This window comes from Engystomops pustulosus, chromosome 7 (assembly GCF_040894005.1).
Source record: "Engystomops pustulosus chromosome 7, aEngPut4.maternal, whole genome shotgun sequence".
In the NCBI taxonomy this organism is placed as follows: Eukaryota; Metazoa; Chordata; class Amphibia; order Anura; family Leptodactylidae; genus Engystomops; species Engystomops pustulosus.
The window spans coordinates 88,783,774-88,798,070 of record NC_092417.1 but is presented as its reverse complement, the minus strand read 5'-3'; the positions used below and the strand labels follow the sequence as shown (position 1 = coordinate 88,798,070).

Below are 14,297 nucleotides of genomic sequence, written 5' to 3'. Positions count from 1 at the left end.
AATAGGCAAAGGCAGAAAGACAAGAGATCTTGGGGAACAGGACTTACGCTCCGTACCAGAGACAATGACAACTTGCTTAGGAGGCTCATCTTCACGATTGAGAGAAAATGCAGAATTTACATTTGCACTATCAGTTCATAGTCAACAGACCCATGGGCCTCATATGCTCATTACAGAAGAACAGGACTACCTGAGGTGCCAACACGGCCAGGAATAGGATCTACTCAGGGATTTGTGACTTGGGCAGTTGGCTCATACACAGTGCTATGGATACCATGGCCATGTGCATGAGCAAAAAATAAATGGGGACATGTACTAGCTATTGATAGAATGACTAGTACATGGCAAAAAACATTTGCATGTATTACCCCGATGGTCATATCAATGTACAGTTGGTAAAAGATTCATGCTAAAGAAGTTGGTAGTTCTAAGACACCCAGGTAGAGCTCACCCACAAGCATAGATGTTAAAACATCTGTAGGCAATATCTATATCCCATCCTCATCGTTATAAACTATGTCACCAGGACAACCTCTTTCCATGTATTAGAAGCCCCCTTGAAGGGGTATTACCATCTGGATATTTACATCTAATTTAATTAGTCTGACATACATACATTTCTTCAATCGGATGTTAGTAACCAAAAGTGTACCTGAAGATAATTTCTTATAATTGTAGCCATGTTGTACCTTAGAAACAAGATGTCCTTAGAGTTATTGTGAAAAGAAACTAATATTTTTTGCATATGAAATGTCCAGGAGTTGCTGTATGTCCTACAGCCATCCTGTGGTAATGAAACCTGTATACAGGTTGTCGGACACATCAATGGCGGTGTGTCTGGCGACCACTACCTGAGTGTGGGGTTGGTTGTAATCAAGGAGAGCTTTCATGTTTCTATCGGACAACATGGCTACATTTGTGGGAGAATATCTTTTTTTAACAAGGTGCAATTGAACGAATGTCTAAATATGGCATATTAAATGTGGATGCAGAGATGGGATTACCCCATTGGTGCAACCAATTCGTTTTTTTGATATGGAAGTTAGCCCTTTTAATAATTTCCAATAATTGAGGATATACTTTCTGCTCCTATTAATCTAATAAAACTTGTTAGATTTACCCAGCTGGCACAACTCTCAGGCCACGTTCACATGATGTGCTTGGACTGCATTTCAAAACACAACCTAATTACATTGTGTGAACATGGCTTTAATATCGAGCAAATCTGATTAGTCAAACTCGGATGGACATCTTCAAAATGTATGAAACTCCAACATAGTCTCACTTCTTACTACTTTATCATCAACCTTTTTCTACTCCGAGTGCTTCCAGTACTATGACAAATTTCACATAACTACATTTTACCCTCTAAAACAGCCAATCACGACACACGTATAGAATTGGCCTTTGGGTATTGTTATATCAAAACGAGTGGCTAATGACAAATTTGTTACTGCTACATGGGTGTAGAAATATAAAGCAACATAGTTGTATCAGATTTATATAATTTTGTTTTAAATCATATTTGCAGCCTTTACCTTTCTATATGCCAATAAATGTTATCTTCTGTTATTCACTGTAAAGGTTAAATAATACAATAGGAAGTGAATGTTGGATGTGACATATTGTAATATATTCAGCCACTTGCCTGTATTCCATAAATATACCTGTGTTTTGTTCACATAAAAGATATTCTGTGACTTAATTATACTTGCTCCTGGGACATGGACATGACTGATGTTTCATAGAAACAAAATGAATAATCACAGATGACAGACAGATGCCAATTATGTGATGAAATATATATAAATACAATAATGTGTCAGATGGAGCACAATAGTATGAGAAAAAAGCAAGAATTCTGTCAAGATCAGTCAAGCATGCAGCAGCATGAAAATGTGCCACCCTCCATAGAATACAATGGGTATGTCAAGTCGATTCAACTAGTTCCTCCCAGTCAAGGATATGTTGAGATCTGGATTAGTGAACTTAGAAACTGAAGTCAAAGTAAGAACATAGGAGGAGTGCCGGTGTATGATGAAGTCCTTCCCACTCCCACCACAGTGGATACATAAGGAGGCTTATATCTGTTGCTGCCGGCCATGCTGTGCTGGCGGACAAAACTATGTCAGGCACATTCTGGTGTAGCTTTGCGCAAAAACTAGCGCACATTCAGGCCTGCAGCAGCATGAATGTTTGCAAGCTATGTGAAATTTGCAGGCATAGGGCAGGAATAAGCCCTATGTTGGCCCACTCTGTCAATGTCTGTGGCCTTCATGCCCCCTCCATGCCCACATGGTATGGAGGTGGCATCAAAATAATAACAATCTTTATTTATACAGCACCATCATATTCTGTAGCACTTTACAACTCATAGGGGACATGAGTAAATAAAATAAAACATTACAGAGTACAAACAAAATAGGAGTGAGGGCCCTGCTCACAAGAGCTTACAGTCTATGGGGATGAAGGGGTGACACAAGATGTATATGAGCTTGTATAATGGTCCAGCCATTCTTTATAAGGGAACAAAGTAAAAATAATTAATTGAATAAAAATGCTGCTACTTGAACCAGCCATCAGCCGCCATCTTATATACAAGGTCCAAAGTCAATGGGACTGCAGAGAAGCCTAGAGCTCGGTACCTGGTGTTTAGTGGATAACAGACAGGAGGAGGACACAGGATGGGTTAGTAAAAAGAGAGTTTAAATTTCATGCAGTTAGTAAGTGTGAAAGGCTTGTCTTAAGAGATGGGTATTAGCCCCTTAACAACCTTGCCCTTTTTAGTTTTTTCATTTCCATTTTTCACTCCCCACCATCAAAAATCTATAACTTTTTTATTTTTTCATGTAAAGATCTCTGTGACCGTTTGTTTTCTGTTTAACAAATTTCACTTTATAGTGATGGTATTGAATATTCCATGCCGTGTACTGGGAAGTGGGAAAAAAGTTCCAAATGCAGTCAAAATGGTGAAAAACACATTTGCCCTGTTTTCTTGTGGGCTTGGATTTTACAGCTTTCACTGTGCGCCCAAAATGACATGTCTACTTTATTCTTTGGGTTGGTGCAATCACAGGAATAATAAAAAAATTGCATAGGTTTTATAATGTTTTAATACATTTACAAAAATTAAAACCTCCTGTACAAATCGTTTTTTTTTTAATTATTTGCCATCTTCTGGCGCTAATAACTTTTTCATACTTCAGTGTAGGGAGCTGTGAGTTGTGTCATTTGTGCAACTTTTGATGACATTTTCAATGCTACCATTTTTAGGACTGTGCAAGCTTTTGATCACTTTTTATAGATTTTTTTATATTTTTCAAAATGGCAGAAAAGTGCCATTTTTGACTTTGGGTACTATTTTTCACTCCACAAATGCAGTGAAAAAACTGTTATTATATTTTGATAGATCTGGCATTTACGGATGTGGTGATACCTACACCACGCATATACCCCTACATAAATGCATTTGTTATGATTTTTACTGGTTATTTACATTTATATCAGTTCTAGGGAAAGGGGGAAATTTGAATTTTTAGCGTTTTTTAAATTAAATTATTATATTATATTTTTTATTTTTTTTAACTTTTTTGATTTCCACTTTCCCTATTTTTCAGACCCCCTAGGGTACTTTAACCCTAGGTTGTCTGATCGATCCTACCATATACTGCCATACTACAGTATGGTAGTATATGGGCATTTTCCCCCTCATTCATTAAAATGTGCAAATCGCACATTCTAATGAATGGGTTAAAACAAGACAGCTCCCTGATGACATCACGGGAGATCACAAAGATGGCGGCGCCCATGCCCGGCTTTTTGAAGCCACAGGCAGCTTTGACGGTGGCGATCGACAGGATAACACCCACGATCGGTGCTTTGTGGATAAGGTTGATTCTTTTAAACTGTATTCTGAAGGAGGCGGGCAGCCAGTGCAGTGACTGGCACAGACTGGATAAATCCATGTAGTGTTTGGTCTGAAAGACAAGCCTGGCTTCTGCATTAAGAATAGATTGGAGAGAGTTTAGTGAGTGGAAGAGTGGAGTTACAGTAGTCTAGTCGAGAATAAATCAGAGCGACAATTAACCTTTTTAAAGGTTCCAATTGGTAAGAAATCGGCAAAGGAGAGGTCAGAGTCCAGCACAACCCCAAGACAGTGGATCTTCCTTCTCGGGGATATCATGATCTAACCGACAGAAATAGGAGGTCAGGATAGACTCATTAGTGGAAAGACAAAAAGTTCTGTCAGTCTTAGAAAGAGAGGACATGATGTTAGAGACAACAGAGATACAATCACCAGTGTTCTGGAGTAAGGCAGGTTGATGCTCACCCCACCTACCTCCTGCACCTGGCTTTGCCCTTGCCTGGGGTACGCCCCGGAAAAACATACGTTTGTGTGTAAGGGGCCTTAGATTGTGATACAAGGACCCTCTCCTGCTCCCCTGTGATTGAAAGGGTTGCTCAAGAAATAGTGTAATAGTATAAAATCACTTCCCTACTCTGATCACTCTTGTCATTGATTTTTTACAGTGTATTTCAGTTGTCCTGCAGCTAATTGTGGCGGCTCTTCTCATCTATAAGGGTTCCAAGAATATAGAATGTGATGACCCTGAGCAGCGTCTAAGCGACAGGTACTAAAGTGAAAGACTACTGTTACTACTGTTTTATAGGCTAATTTGGGATAGGTGCTTAAAGAGAACAGATATATGTGAGTGAGCTTATTACTATGGACTTCTTTAATAGATCATCAGTAGAGGTGTGACAACAACTGTTTGGTACTATGGATAGAGCCAGAAGCAACCATATTACTGGTCATACTGTAGCAGCTGTCCTGACAAAGACCACATTACCTGTATGTTGTACTCTATTATTTACACTGCTGATATTATTATTATTATTTACGTAGCTGCTGAAATTTCCAATTCCACAAACATTCAGAGCTGTATTTAATATTCTGGATTTTTGGGGGTTCTAAACTATAAAATTAGAAAAACATGACTGCTTTTTTTTTCTAGAAACAGCACCACATTTGTATTTCAGCCTATTTAACTTCAGTGGAGTATAGCGGCTATGCTACACCCAAACCACTGACAGGTGAGATGCTGTTTCTTGAAGATGAAGCCTTATTTTTCGATACATGGACTACCTGTAGATTTCAGATAACAAGTACTGTGGTTTGTTCACAATTGAAAACAAAAAAAACTGCGAAAGCAGCTTTAGTTGTGAATGTGGTAAAAAGATCTGAAATCAGTACAATGAAGTGTTTGCTAAATTATTTTGCATTTTATGCAAATTCTAACTGTGAAATTTTGTTAAAAAGTTAAGTTGGTAACTGGTGGGGGTAATGAAATAATCCATGATTTTCTTGATGGGTGAGAATTGCTTAAGCTGAGAAGACTCATATTTTTTCAATGTTAATTACCACTTTTTATTAAAACAACATCCATGAAGTGCAGGAACGATAATTACCATGCTGAATCTTTCAACACAAGGAAAAGTTATCCTGACATGTAAGGACGCCACACATTATAAGTGTTAAGGGCCGCCTTCTCTCATAATCTAGAGATATAACTCTGGTATTAATGGGCGCTGGAAAGAAATTTTATTCTACTTTTAACTCCCAAATGTCTGACAGAAATTCTCTGAAAAAAATTAACGTATAGAATATAAGAAAGTTACTAATGTGTATACGTGGCTTATTGGAGGCTAACATAATGGTTGATGTGGGGCCTTTATAGATAGACAGACAGATAGATAGATAGATAGATAGATAGATAGATAGATAGATAGATAGATAGACAGACAGATAGATAGATGTTGACTTTTAATTTGCATTTATGGAACTAAGCATGGGGTCTGTGGTGAAGAAATAATGGACTAAAGAGGTTACACTGGTCCCAGAAGCCTGACCAAAAGCCCTGCTTTTTTCATGAATAAAGGTGTTTTTAAAGCATTACAGGTTTTGACTCTACTTCAAGCATTTAATACAGTGATGCATTTAGATTTTATGATTTGTTTTATGAGGTTGTAGTCAGGGTCCTGTGTGGAAAGGTCAAGTTCTCCTGCCCCTTATTCATCCAACCATGCCTTACTTTGTGCAAATGGCATGGACACTGGAAGCATGATATTTTCTAAAATGCAATGGTATACTGCAGGATTTAGATTCTGAAGTAAAGGGGTCTGGTAAACCCCTGTAAATAGCCATATAGCATTATCTCTTCCCTACTAAATTTTATAGGTGACATAATGCTGCTAGGCAGGAAATACTCTCTTGGCATTTACCAATCCCAGTTAAAATCTATTGGACTTGCAGAAAGGGAAATGTGATTCATCACCGCACAAAACCCATTTTCACTTCTCCAGGACCAGCAGTGGTATTGTGTTTTACCCTACAGTATTTTGCTCATGTTATTGCCTGATAAGATTTGGAGAGGTAGCAACCCCCCAACCAACACACACACAATGTCAACTTCTTCTACGTTTCTATAATACCAGTCACTTGCTACAGTGGAGGCCTTCAATTATAGTACTAGCAGAACTCTAGGTTATCAGTCTAAGCTCTCCTGCTTGTAGTTCCACACCAAGGTGTGTGCATGGCAGATAACTGCTCGATTGACTGTTCTAGAAACCTCTCTCTCAACTGGGAATGATTTGCACTTGCTCTAATCAGTGTGCTGGCTGTTTCACCAATCAGCTTCTGGAGCTGCATATATTCCATATTCACTTGGGCTTATTAGACAAGTCTTTGCTCTGATATTCTGTATACTTAATTGTGTGTTCGCTGTGTATCTGACTCCTATTTATCCTTAACTATGCTTATTCTTAACCATCTTGGTCTTGACTCAGTTTGCCTGACCTCTCTATTTGTCTGTCTCTCTTGTTTGTCCTCCTTATGTTCTGTGCATGCACCCAGAGTAGGGACCATCTCCAAGTTATCAGTTACAGAGGGCCAACAAGTAGGCAGGGGCAAAGGTTTGCACTTTTTCCCTGTTTTGACAAATGAAACTCATTTAGCTCAAGAATTTATTTTATTATTTTACAAATGTCTGTAAAGGGAGACTGTTGCTGGATTTTGTGGATAGGTAAATAATGATTGACAGATAGATAGATAGATAGATAGATAGATAGATAGATAGATAGATATTCATCAAGTTATGGAGATGGATATAAAATGTAACAATATGATGCTGCGGATAAAGCTGTGATAAGTTCAATGTTAGATTTGCTTGTACTTTCTAAATCAGTTCATTTGGTGATCACTGAAAGCCCCCGCTAGGTGGTTTGTCACATCTCTCCACAACAGGGGGCTAATAAGAGTGCAGACTGACAGATCCACGACTCTCCCCCACCCCCTGTGGAGAAACAATGAGGGGGGAGATACAGAAAATACAATTATATCACTGCCTGTACCGTGTGAAGCTTACTAAGTGATATTCTGCGTCTTCATCATCACACAAGCTCATGTCAAAGCAGCAGTACCCGCTCATTACTTATTACAAGGATTGTTACACTGCATAGAAGACAAGTACTTCCACTGAAATATACATTGTCAGTGTGGCCAAAGTGTTTTCATGTTATTCCCCTCTACCACAAGTATCAGGCTGTTATCGTTTACCACAAGAATTAGGAATTAGTATGTCTTTTTACTGTCACTGCAGGTGTCAAATCTGCTGTTACCTTGTAGCCTAAGTATCATAGTGTTATTGTTCTTTACTCTATTGTTCCTTATTCCAAGTGCAAGTGTGTCATTGTTCTTTTCCTTAAATGTCATTGTCAGAATCCAGTAACCCCATGTGAATATTGTGTCATTGTCCTGCTTCCACAAGTATGTGCGTCATATGTTTGTTATTTTTTCTCTCATCCAAAGTGTCAGCGTGTCATGGTCCTGTTACCCAAAATGCCAAATTGTCATTGTCCTGTGACACCACGTGAAAAGTGTCATTTTCCTGACTACAAATATAAATATATTATGTTTCTGCATCCCTTAGTGAGTCATTCTTCTGTCACCAAATATCATTGTAATGTACTGCACTCCATGTGTTAGCATGTTATTGAACTGAACCACAACTGTCACTTTACTATTTTGTCTGTCATCCCAAGTTTTTAATTTCCTTGTTATCCAAGATGGCTCCCCTATACTCCATTGGTCCAATTTATGATTCTGTTTCTGATCAAATGTATAAACTTTGATTGATCTGGCTCAGTCTTATACAGTCTGACTAGCTTTTTATTATTTTACAGTAGTACATTTTTAATACATGTCAGTTTATCACCGTCATATATACCAGGCATTAATGTGTTGTTGTCCTACAACCAACAGTAAGAGCCATTAATTAACCTCAATGATGTCAGTTTAAATAATAAATCTAAAGTAACACCACCCATTCACACATTGCATGCTGTGTTCTGGGGTGTGTGGACATTTGAACATCCCTGCCCCTTAGAGTAGCGGAATTATGGAGAACCAGCTATTAAATGTATTGATGACCTCTTATAAGCAGTTCTGAGTGGAAAGAAAAGTCTTTACTGGGAAGATATCTTAGAGGAGAAGAATTATAAAGAGTATGGATACTGCGGCCATTAATGTCTAGAGTATTAACTGCAGAAGCATTTTATCTACTGTTATAGTTTTTCATCTGTATTTTCTACTCTGCAGTTTTATTTTTAGAGCCAACCAAAAGAATTTTACAATGAAATTTCTAGAGCAAATTCCAATTACCCATAAACATAGATGCAGAGGCATTTTAATTGCACCTCTCCTATCCTGGAATCTAAATGAATCGTTAGATTTCCCGGTCATCAGGATACAGCAACGCCACAATTACCTATATATAGAAATTCTAATTACAGCCTCGCACCAACCTCATTAACCAATTACAAGTGCCAGCAGCCAATTAAACTATCAATCACAAAGTCGTTTTTGACAAGTCTAACAAGCTGACAGATAACAATATACAATCATCTGAAGTTATATAGGACATGCTGCACAAACATCTGAGGGTTCTGAGTAAAATGACTTTATTTGAGAGAAGTAAAACCTTTGTCAGGTGTGAATGGAAAACGTAATATTTGTAGAGGTGACAACTACCAACTTCTAAGTCTTTTGTGACAAGTTCCAACTCTGCCAAGGAATTGACTATTTTTTAGTGTCCCAGCTTAGCTATCATGGCACATTGTGGAAACCTCTCTTCTGGTGCCTTTGAGACAGGGGCTTAACTAGGTGTGGGTGGGCCCCGTGGCAGATTCTTTCCCCCTTAAAAATATACATATTATACAGTCATATAAACACACATTAATATACTTATATTCACCCATGCAGCGTATACACATCGCATATATACACATACATACAGCAAATACACACATACAATACCTTATACAGACATACAGCATATACACACACATACATTATATATACACACATACAGCATTCACCCAGCAATTTAGAATGTGGGGAATTCATTAAAGGGGTATCCCACAAACTCTTTTTATTATTTTTTTTACAGCGATCCCTGGGTGTCAGGCTTAATAAAAATCTACCATTTGATTTCATGCATTATGAGGCAAACATACCTTGAAAATGCTGTAGCTACACTGATGCAGGAACATATCATGTTTAATCCCTGTACTGAGTGGTTTTGCTGAAAAAACAATCATTAAATTATGATAATGAGGTTCTGTCACTTCTGTGCCTGGCTCCAGTGCTTCTCCTCTCACATTAAGTATGCACTGCTTCAGAGAATAATGTAATCACTGTGTTGTGCCTGACAGGCAGAAGTAGTCAATCGCTGCACCATTCCCCAGCTACTATGTATGAGTGATCCAGCTCAGGTTGATTAGTACTGTTTGGACACTTCAGAAAACTCCATGTAATGTGTTTATCAGTGGCAGGCTTAGCAATCCAGCTTTACATAAGTCCTGAATGTTATAATAGTTTTTTCAGCAAAACCAGTCAGCTCAGGGATTAAACAAGATATGTTCCTGCATCAGTGTAGCTACAGCATTCTCAAGGTATGTTTGGTTCATAATACATGTAATCAAATGGTAAATAATGGTAAATATACTAAAGGATACACTAAATATACTAAGGATAACAAAATAACACATTCTCTAATTCACTGTTATTAACAATATTACAGCATTTCACAGATATAATTCCCACTGTGACAGTTCTTACTGATTAGGTAAGGCAGCAGAGCTGACGGTGTCATTGTGTCTTATATCTATCTCTGATCTGACTCTCTTTTTCTTTGTGTCAGATATGAGTAGAATCCTGCACAATGATAATCTAAGCACATTGTCAGCAAACAGCATATCATAGCACAGAGGAATCATGAAGCATCTGCTTAGAAAGTCCCTGCCCACACTCTGGATTCTTACACTGACTTGTCTAGGGAGTGATAGGACCAAAAAACATAAATAAATCTGACTAAAACTACAAATTAAGGGATTAAAAATTGTATTTATTTTGTATATATTACTAGGGGATTAAAATTTGAGAATTTTCATGGACAAACCTGTTAAGACAGCCGTTTGTATCCACTAATAGGTTTTGGACTCTTAGTTTATACGGGTGCAAACTTCTCTAGTTCAGACATGTATACAAAATCTGAACTGGCACCGTCTTTAACTAGGGGTCGTCTGTAAGTCAGGTGTCCTTAAGTAGGGGACCACCTGTAAAAGAAACTTATCATTAATAGTGCAATGGCCAATCCTATTTGATTCTTGACCTTTGAACTTTCTAATACTGTTTTACTTAAAAAGGCTGGGCAAAATGTCCCCCTCCCCCATACCTCACAGGATTCACACAGGCTTTAAGTGAAATAAATTGAGCACAATAATATCAAGCAAACAGATCTATCTGGTGCCAATAACAATGCATTTGCTTTTCCACTAAAGCGACTCTGACTGATCTGCCCTGACAATTTCTTAGTAATTGTTTATTTATTCATCAACTTATGCTGTGGTATTTTGGCATAGTACAGAGGAACAGAAAAGCCTATCTCGCCATGGAAAAGCAATTGCCTGGACAGATGGCATCCTATATCTGAAAAGCATGGGCAGCAATTAAAAGGAGATTCACTGTAGAAACATAATCATGTGTAATGTGATACAAGACCCTATATATTCACCATCATCACAGTGAACTGTGTTATACTACTCAGACCTTAAGTCTGGGAATATTGTTTTGTTATTAAGATTTGGTTCTGCAAATTTGCATTATATTTAATCTCATGTTCATATAAGGGGGATTTCTCCTACTCAGAACTCTTAACTAGTTGCCAAGTCAAGAGCAGCTATGCAGAACATCTCTATTTTTGGAGAACCTGAACGAAACATTAAAGGGAACCTGTCGTCAGAAATTGGCCTAATAAACCACTACCAGTATATTGGTAAACAACCTAACACCTTCTAGCTTCTTTCAGGGTCCTGTGTGGTGGCAACATCCAGAAAATCAACTTTGAAGTGAGATGTAAAATGGTTGTAGAAAGTCAGGGAGGTGAGGACTGTATTCAAGGTGGGGAGCTCTGATCGCCTCCTCCTCTGTGATTGACATCATGCATTAGACTTCAGGAAATTTGGTTAGCGATGCCTTTGGATGCAGGACTATCAATTACAGTGCAAGGGACTTTCTAACGGAGAGAGAGAGCATGCATTCTGTGTTATAATCTCTGCCTCCTAGACTTTATACAACAAATTCACATCTCACTTCAAAGTTGATTTTCTGGATGATGCCACCATACTGGGTTATGAAAGAAGCATGATCTGAAAGGTGTTCAGTTGCTTGGCAATATACTGGTAGTGGTTTATTAGGTCACTTTATGCTGACAGGTTCCCTTTAATGTTTTAATGTAGAATATGCCTCATACTTTACCCACAAAATGAATATGGACATGTACAGCGCCCCCTAATAAAAATTTAAAATGAACACAGTGCTGCCAATTTCTTGGATAATGTACAGCACCTTCCCTAAGGCTAATTTCACACTATGGCTAATGATCTCCTTTATAGCCCCAGCCTTTCTAAGTTATATTCTGTGCCCCACAAAACCCATACAGATTCTGGTGTTATGGGGCCTAAAGTCAAATGCAATATGTGGGTATAAAATTAAATATTTTATTGTTTTATTGATATGCGTTAAAAGCAATTAAAAAACAACAAACATCCATCACAAAGATGGGAGCAACTAGACACCTCAAATACAGGCTAGCTAGTATACTCACCCCCCTAACGTCCAAATAAAGACATGTAGGATGACACATAGGAAATAGATCAAAAATACATGGGTAACAGTAGATGCAGTAATAGAGCCATGTAACATTACCAATTGTTGCTAGATCGGGGGTAGGGGGGGAGCCAGTGCCCCACGCGTATTACCACCTTGCTGTGGCTTTGTCAGGGTATCTGTGCCCCATATTAATAAATTCCTACATAGCCCTTGCCTAATTATTTTATATACACTTTCCTCCTATTACTAAATTACAATAAAATCCCCAGACTATTTACCAGATTTACTCGAGTATAAGCCGAGGCAGCTAATTTTACCGCAAAAACTGGAACAGCAAAATTGTGAGGAAAAACTTGGCTTATACTCTATATTCTATAGAGTATAATTCCATATACAAAGTATAATTCCTAAATATCCATGACCCTATTAATTTTATATACATGGCCCCCATTTAAATTAATTCCTACATAGCCTGGGCCTAATTAGTTAAAATACAGTACCATGATAATCAATTATTTCTAGAAAGCATATAGTAAGTTTATAGACAACCCCTTCCTAATTTATATAGTATTCCATTGGCAGAATCTTATCAACAACAAAAAATGACTTACCCCGTCAGCTCCCATGGCTGATTATCTTCTCCCAGGCTTCAGCTTGTCCTGCCAGCGCATTTAAAACAAATATGCAATTTTGCACCAATCTTCAAACTAATTGTGTCTGGGTTGCCTTTCTTTAGTGCTGGGACCAATGCCCTGCTGGAAGTACCATTAGTACTGCCGTGATGGTGGTCCTGCTATATTGCTACATGGAACCTTAGATTTATGAGAATGGTTATACATCAATGTACCAATTCCATTCAGTATAGTGTAGTGTTATCTTAAGGAGTCAAAGTTAAAAAACTGCCTCAGAAAGTGAGGTATTTTGGTTCTGAAGGGTAGCAAAAGTTTCTAAACCCACAGGGCTTGTAAATTAGCCTATCTTGGCCTGGGGACCCTTCTAGATGCCCACCAAAGTGATAACTGAGGCAGCCTCGATGACCAAACCAGGTTTCAAATTGATACATCAATTTTGAGCAAGAACCCAAATAGATTCTGAAATAGACTCTAACAGTGATTCTATGCAATTCATGTGTAAGGAAAAGTCTACACTGAGAAGAATAACATATAATTTTCTAGTGACAATATTGTTAAGTTTATTTTCCAACTTGTCACTGGATTCTCTTTTCTAAAGGCGGTGTAATTTTTAGAAAGTACTGCAGGAAACCACATGAACTAGGGACACTGGTTCATGATGGCTGCTTTTATTATCAGGGATGAAGAGGTTAATAAAAAAACAGGGGTTCCAGCTTAGCCATCTTTAATGAAAAGTATTGGCATATGACTGGTCATCTCATTTACATATAATCAGGGCAGTTGAAAACTTAACGAGAACAATTTGCATAAATAAATGTGGGTCTAAGATCCTGTTATGTCCTTGGTCCTTAATGACAAGACCTGTCTTGATTAGTTTTGTGAATATATACAGGTATTCTGTAGTATGCTATTCCAAATGGTGTACTACACATGCATTATAGTGAAAATATGATATATAGAACACTTGGAACTGAAAATAAAGTTCAACTCCAATTAAAATAATCAAGACTAATTGTAAACCCCCTTTCACCTGAACATCAGAAAAGACCACAATCTACTTGTTAATGTAACTCCTTGCTTCAGAGGATTTTTACATATGCACCCCCACCCCACCCAGCGCCAAAGTGTTCTGCTTCTATTGAGATCCTCTTTCAATTTTAGATTAAAGCATCAATTAAATAATTGTGTAAGCAGTGTTGGGAATTGCTACTTTCTGAACGCCTTACTTGTACCTGCCATAATTGTGGCCATGTAGGTGTAGTAGTTGGTGTGTAGAAAGAGTGCAATAGTATGGTACAAAAAGTGGCCCTTGTTTTTTCCGATATTCACTCTCCAACAACAGGGTATACATTTTTTTCATGAAGAACTATAAATAAATCATAAACTGTGTCTGTTTGCAGTTAATATCCTTAGTTTGGGGAAGGCTGGTTCAGCAC

At 37.9% G+C, this 14,297-nt stretch overlaps 1 protein-coding gene across 2 annotated transcripts in view; it reads left to right on the top strand.

Annotated features, from left to right (window-relative positions):
- The window catches only part of LOC140068883 (ninjurin-2-like), a 54,914-nt gene that overhangs the window by 32,973 nt on the left and 7,644 nt on the right, over positions 1-14,297 (top strand). Inside the window, exons 3-4 of one of the 2 annotated variants that reach the window (XM_072114247.1) lie at positions 4,531-4,631; positions 5,016-5,094. In XM_072114247.1, the coding sequence (XP_071970348.1) occupies positions 4,531-4,631; positions 5,016-5,049 (135 nt within the window). In that variant the 3' untranslated portion in view covers positions 5,050-5,094. The remainder of the gene's footprint in view (positions 1-4,530; positions 4,632-5,015; positions 5,095-14,297) is intronic. The other variant, XM_072114246.1, reaches the window with a different exon arrangement.